The 6,445-nt window shown below is 37.5% G+C and overlaps 1 protein-coding gene across 14 annotated transcripts in view; it reads left to right on the forward strand.

Annotated features, from left to right (window-relative positions):
• Nucleotides 1-3,068: 3,068 nt before the first annotated feature.
• Nucleotides 3,069-6,445, forward strand: part of LOC122059935 (G2/mitotic-specific cyclin S13-6-like) — a 10,290-nt gene continuing 6,913 nt past the window's right edge. For 5 of the 14 annotated variants that reach the window (XM_042623018.1, XM_042623015.1, XM_042623017.1 and 2 more), the window contains exons 1-5: nucleotides 3,070-3,312; nucleotides 3,988-4,133; nucleotides 4,242-4,303; nucleotides 4,405-4,623; nucleotides 4,756-4,881. In XM_042623018.1, the coding sequence (XP_042478952.1) occupies nucleotides 4,268-4,303; nucleotides 4,405-4,623; nucleotides 4,756-4,881 (381 nt within the window). In that variant the 5' untranslated portion in view covers nucleotides 3,070-3,312; nucleotides 3,988-4,133; nucleotides 4,242-4,267. Of the gene's footprint in view, nucleotides 3,313-3,987; nucleotides 4,134-4,241; nucleotides 4,304-4,351; nucleotides 4,624-4,729; nucleotides 4,882-5,349; nucleotides 5,699-5,813 lie in introns of those variants that run through there. The other 9 variants (XM_042623023.1, XM_042623024.1, XM_042623019.1 and 6 more) reach the window with 9 other exon arrangements.

The raw sequence follows: 6,445 nt of genomic DNA on the forward strand, positions 1-6,445 counted from the left end.
AGAAAGTATCGATATCGACTATGACCAATACTGATATGTATCGAGCAATGATATGTATCGAGCAATATAATCTCAATAACTAAAACCATGGTAACCTCCCACCCATGCTTGCAATTTTTTTTTTTTTAAACCCCAAAACTAGCCAAAGCTCAATCCAAAGTAAGAAACCCGGAGCCTGGTTGGTCAGGACTCGCTGGTGAGCTAAAATAAATTCTCTTCTATTGGGCTTGGGCTGATGTACAGTTTAAACGAGAAGTCACTTGGGCTCAAGCCTGTGGCTGCCACCTGGGATCCAGCCACCTCTCCTACCAGCCTAACCCACTTGATGTCCAGCCCTATCTACAAGCCTATGACTTCTTATCATAGTAGGAAATAGGCTTTAATCGGTACCATCCATGAAGATAACCTGGTGAAGGAAACACCCACGAATCTATCGCTATTATTACTCTCTCGTTATTTGTTGGATGTCTGAAATGCCATTAAAGATTCTGATGTAGAAAACTGTATCAGCCAAAAAGTCATTTTGAGTTTATGCCTAAGACCGGCTTGATACGGTCTATCAATATTAGGGACCTTTCTCTTTGCTGGGTTTGGGTTTGATGGCTATTTTTCTGGATGTATATCACAATAGAAGTATAATTAGGGGTGAAACAGGTCTGGATTTCTTAAAACCCTAATCCAATCCTAAGTCCTCAAAATTCAACTCAGACCCAACCCAACCCAACCCTACCAGGTTCATGTTCAGGCTTGACCCTGCACGGTTCATACCAACCCAACCCGGCCCTAATTGACCCTATCAAGGCCGGGTTGGGTTAGGTTGGGCTGGACTGGGCGAGGTTGAGTTGACCTTGGTTTCTGCAATGGTTGGATTAACTTTGATTGCTCTGTTTTTGCCATTCATATCCTTTGCATTAAAAAATTATAAAAAAATGAAATACCATTGGGACTCCTAAATTCTAATCAAAAAATTCAGGCTTAAATTTCGGGCTGGGTTGGGTCGGATTTTCAACCCTAACCGATCAGAAAACTTGACCCAAGTCTTGTTCTGGTTGTCAGGGCCAAACTTTCACCCCTAAGTGTAACTAGGCAATGCTGGGCCCAGTCCTTGAAGGTCAAGACCTAGCCCAGGATATCTTAGCCTTACCCAGGTCCAGCCCAGCCCAACTTTTTTTATGACATATAAGCTCATTTCTGGCCCATCGGTCAGAAATCCATCCCAAGCCCATAAAGGGATCAAAATTGTTAGGGTTTACATGGGTAATTTCATAAATTTCTACTCTCCCTATAAATTGATAGTGATTGAGGATTATTAAGGTTATAAGAATTATTTGCAAACATAAAGACACGTAAGGAAAGAGTTTGTAACCCTTTTTTTCACTGCTAGTGAAACTGTTTTCATTTTTCCATAGACATAAGAATCTTTCCAAATCACAAATATCCTTCCGTTATGATTGTGTGACTGTTTTTTCCTTCTATTTTGTTTTGTTTTCTTCATCGTGAATAGGGTTTGTTTATTCATTGTTCTCTCTTTCAAATTTCAAAGCAAGTAACAAAAAAAATCAAACCTACACCCCTTGTATCCGCATTTTCATCTCTATTTTTCACAATCCAATTTATAATTACTTCCACAAAAGTTTCTTTTTGTTAGACTTTGAAGCCTTATTTTGCCACACGGTCAATTTTAATAGGCCCTAAACTTGACATTTAAGTTGGGAATCTTAACCCATTACCAACCCAGAATAAACTTGGGTCTCACCTAATTTTCCACATGGTAGATATTTTAGAAAACTACTGCTTTGGTAATACCACTCAGTTCGTGGACTTAAGCTCTGCATGATCATCCATCCATTTGCAAAGTTGTTTATTTCAAGAATAGGTTGGATCCAATTAGCTCCACCACTTCCTTCTATACTGTTTTTCATTACTTTGTAATTTTGTAATTATATTATTTTTTTTTCTTGTTTTCTTGTTTTTTTGTCTTTTTTGTCTTTTTTTTTTTTTTCATGTCTTTTGATTTTTTCAACAAGCTAGGAAAGAAAGGTGGACGATCTCGTGAATTACTTCTAAAAATGGAAAAAGAAAAGAAAAAATCATATGAAAGAACCATAGCATTTCGTGACTCATTGGTAAATCCATTGTGATTCTTTGTAAAAGGAAATGGCCTGTACCGAAGGGAGAGGGTATAGATATGTCAACCCACAACGAAGTGACAAAGGCACGACGAGGAATAGGTTCCATCTATTTGGGCACCCAAAGGATAAAAGAAAAAAAGCTATACATAGCCCCTTGTTTGAGCAACATAAATATCCATCACGTGTTAGTTCAGATGAGAGACGAGATAAATTTAATGAGTAGATAGATCCCAATGTCTCTTGCTCATATATCAAATTTCAATTAGATCGTATTTTATCAAACCACTCATCCTTTTTTTTTTTTTTTTGTATAGAAGATGTTTACCAAAAAACGAAAAAAACCAATAAATGTATCAATCATCTATTTTGCCCAAGGGGACTCTACTCACGCACATTAAAGGAGGAGTGTGAGGGCGAACACATGTGACAAGAATCAATCCTTAAACTATCCACACTCTTGGGGCCTACTCTTCAAGTAGAAATTGCAACCAGTGCGCTATGCATTGGACCTGCAAAAAAACTATTTCCGAAAAAATAAAATATTGTAACACTTATCTTCCCACTCTATACACACCAAGCTTATGGCAAAGTAGTGCTACATCAAGTAGATAATGCCACTTGGCACAAGTAAGCAACTATGTAGGAATTTTTTTTTTTTCTTCTTTTGTTAAAGCGACTATGTAGTTTTGGGGATAATGTTTTCTGGGCAAGCGGTGTAGGGAAGTGGGCCAATGAGGGGTACGGAATGGTTTTGTAAATTGGGGTCAAAGAGGTCATTTCATGTGTGATAGAGTTTACCGTTAGAGATTATGAAAGTGGGCTTCGGATGGAAACCAGCGTAAGAATTTGAAAAATGGATTCATCCAACGGCTGGGATTTTAACTCAAGAAGACCGTTGGTGGTCTGGGGATTGGGGAGACACCTTAAGCCCTTCTTAACAAGAGAGAGACAAATGAGACGGCGAACAGAGGAAGAAAGAAGGAGGAGACGGAAGAGGAGGGGGACAGAGAGAGAACGAAGAGGGGGAAGGAAGACTGCATAGTCTAAACGATCCAATCTTCGTGCGGGTAGCAAATTCGAAACCCACCATCGTCGTTCTTGGAACCGTCGATCGTGTACTGGCATTTTGTAGATAGATCATAAATGGCGTCAAAACCAGTTGTTACACAGCAAGCTAGAGGTATTATGGCACTGCATGTTAGGGTATTTCATGGGCAGTCTATTCAAGATTTTTCGAATTTCCTTGTTGCTTGAATTGAGATTCTGTTATATATTTTGATTCGCGGGTTTCAGGATTTCCAGTTTCAAATGATGACCTGAAAATTTTCCTTTTGTTATCTGCTTGTATCTGATATATTTCTTGATTAATTCCAGTAGAAAAGATTCGTAGACGATAGGATCTGCAGATTTGGATTTTCTTTCATCAGCTGATTTCACTTTTTATTGGGATTTTTTGAATTCCCTATGAATAATTGTATATGCTGGATCTCTTAGTTATGCTATTTCAAATTTCCTTTCAGGATTTCCCATTTCCAATGATGGCCCGAAAATTTTGCTTTCGTTATCGGCTTGTATCTGATGTATTTCTTGATTAATGCTTGAGGAAATGATTCGTTGACGATAGGATCTGCAGATTTTGTTTTTCTTTCATCAATTGATTTCACGATTTTATTGGGGTTTTTTCAATTCCCTATGAATAATTGTATATGCTGGATCTCTTGGTTTTACTTTTGGGTTAGATCAAACTTTTTAGATACTATCTTCTGTAAACAATTCTATGGTTAATTTCTGTATCTTATTTTCCATAAACAGATTCTCTGTTTCTCTGATCTTAACGAGTTATGGATATATGCAGGTGCAGAAATTGCCGGTGGGAGGGAAATAGAAGATCCCTTTGGGCAATGGAAATAATCGGAAAGCACTTGGAGATGTTGGGAATTTGGTTCCTGTTCAAGTCATCGATGGGAAGCCGAAGCAAGAGTTCTCCCATCCCCTAACGAGGTACCCATCTTTTCCACACCCCTCTCTCTCTCTCTCTCTCTCTCTCTCTCTCTCTCTCTCTCTAGTTCTCTTCTACAAATAGTTTATAAGCTCTTTCTTTCCTTTTAGGAGTTTTTGTGCACAATTACTTTCGAATGCACAAGCTGCTGCTGCAGCAGAGAATATTAAGGGTAATCTCTAGAGGATTTTACTGTGAAATTTTCTAAATCTGATTTCAGGAAATAACACAAAAAATAAAAAATTCTATATATTGAATCCTTTTTACCTTCAGAAACCAACTCCAAAAGTTGTTAATGGACCGGTGGAGAAGAAAGGAGCTGTGCCAGCAAAACCAGCTCAGAAGAAGTTCAATGCAAAGCCAAAGACAGATATAGCAACGGAGGTAGGCCAGGAGCAGAAAGAAGATGCAAGAAGGGAGAACAATGCAAGCGAGAAATCATCAAGGCGTAAGGCTCAGACCCTCACATCAATCCTAACGGCTCGAAGCGAGGTAGTAGTTATTTATTTATTTAAAATATCTCATGCTTTACATTCCCATTTCCATAATCTATTTTTAGACATACCTTTGAGTGATTTCTTTCTCTTTTTTTTCCTAGTCATATTTTTATTGGTTCCTCTTCAGGATGCTTGTGGGCTAATCAATAAATCAAGTGATCCCATTGTCAACATTGACACAGAAGATGTAGACAATCATCTAGCCATGGTTGACTATGTGGAAGACCTGTACAAGTTTTACAAGCTTGAGGAGGTACTCCTCTAATTTTCCCCCTATTAGCTGCTTATGACTTTGTGTATGTGATAATATGTAGAATTCAAGTTGCATTCAAGATTACATGGACAAGAAACCTGATATCAATGAGAGAATGAGTGCCATTATTGTGGATTGGATGATAGAAGTTCACTGCAAATTTGAACTAAAGCCTGAAACTCGTTGTCTCACTATCAATATGGTTGATAAATTTCTTTCCATGAAAGTAGTCCCAAGGGAGGGAACTGCAGTTAGTTGGAATAAGTGCCATGCTTATGTCTTTATAGCCAACAAATATGAGGAACTATAGGCTCCAGCCTCATTGTTTATTTATGGGATTTAGTTTGTTGTCATGTTTTGATTTACATTGTTGCATAGTTCTTCTCTGATTGGAACTCGTGAAAATTATTTTCATTTCTAAACAATACTTGGGGGTTTCATAGGGAGCTGACTTTGTCTCCATTTCAGACATGGCATACACTGGAGAACAGATTTTAGCCATGGAGAAGGCAATCATAGGAAAGCTTGAATCTTAACAGTGTCTTTCTTTTTCTTTTTATAGATCAAAACCCTCCTATTTAGGCTGCTATGCCTTTCAATTACATAGAATTTATTAATTATTTCCCCCTTTCTTCTTTTTCTATTTGGAGTCGGATGGAAAACTTGGCCTTATTTATGGCAGAGATAGGTCCATCAATGCTTGCTGCTTCAGCAGTTTATGCAGCAAGATGCACCCTTAGCAAAAGCCCCTTTTGGAATGAAACTCTCAAGTTCCACACTAGAATACTCTAAAGTACAATTCTCTATCTCCTTAAAATCTTTGTTCAAAAAAATGTTTAAAAAAATCTTAGTCCACAATTCTATCTCCTTCAAAAAAATGTACAAGTCATAAAGAATTAGTTAGTTACTTTCTCATTCATTATTTGTAATAGGGATTGTGCTATATCTAGGGTTCAATTCTATTCAGTGGCAGTAGAAAGCAAGTTGAAGGGAACTTACAAGAAATATACAGATCCTGAATAAGGTGATGTTGCTTTACCTCCTTGCAAATTATTTGGGGAGGAGGGAGGGGGGTTGGAGAGCTTTGAAATTCTTGCTTGTGTGTGTTTATGGTGAAGATGTTTCTTTATCCTGTAAGAACCGGATAGGATGTCCATAATACACCTATAGTGTTTATGTTAAAAACACAAATTTGATTTGCCACTTCTACAAAAACTCTCCCATAAACTGGATGCCCCTATAATCCACCATAGTGGCATGTTAAATACACAAACTTGATTTGCCACTTTTACAAAAACTCCCACAAAATGGATGCCCCAACTATAGTGTTATGCTAAAAACACAAACTTGTTTTGCCACTTCTAAACAAACTCTCTCACATAGTATAATGGAACTTGTTCAATCAAAATCTCCCTAAGTTCTGGCAATCTATACTATTATTTTTTTTTTCTTAGAGCATCCAATTAGCATTGCTATTCACAAACCTCGAAAAAGAAAACAATCTCTGTTGCATGTATAGCTCCTTGAGATGCACTTATGTTCTGTTGAATATTTATTTCAATAA

The sequence above is a fragment of the Macadamia integrifolia genome, chromosome 13, assembly GCF_013358625.1.
Source record: "Macadamia integrifolia cultivar HAES 741 chromosome 13, SCU_Mint_v3, whole genome shotgun sequence".
Taxonomy (NCBI): domain Eukaryota; kingdom Viridiplantae; phylum Streptophyta; class Magnoliopsida; order Proteales; family Proteaceae; genus Macadamia; species Macadamia integrifolia.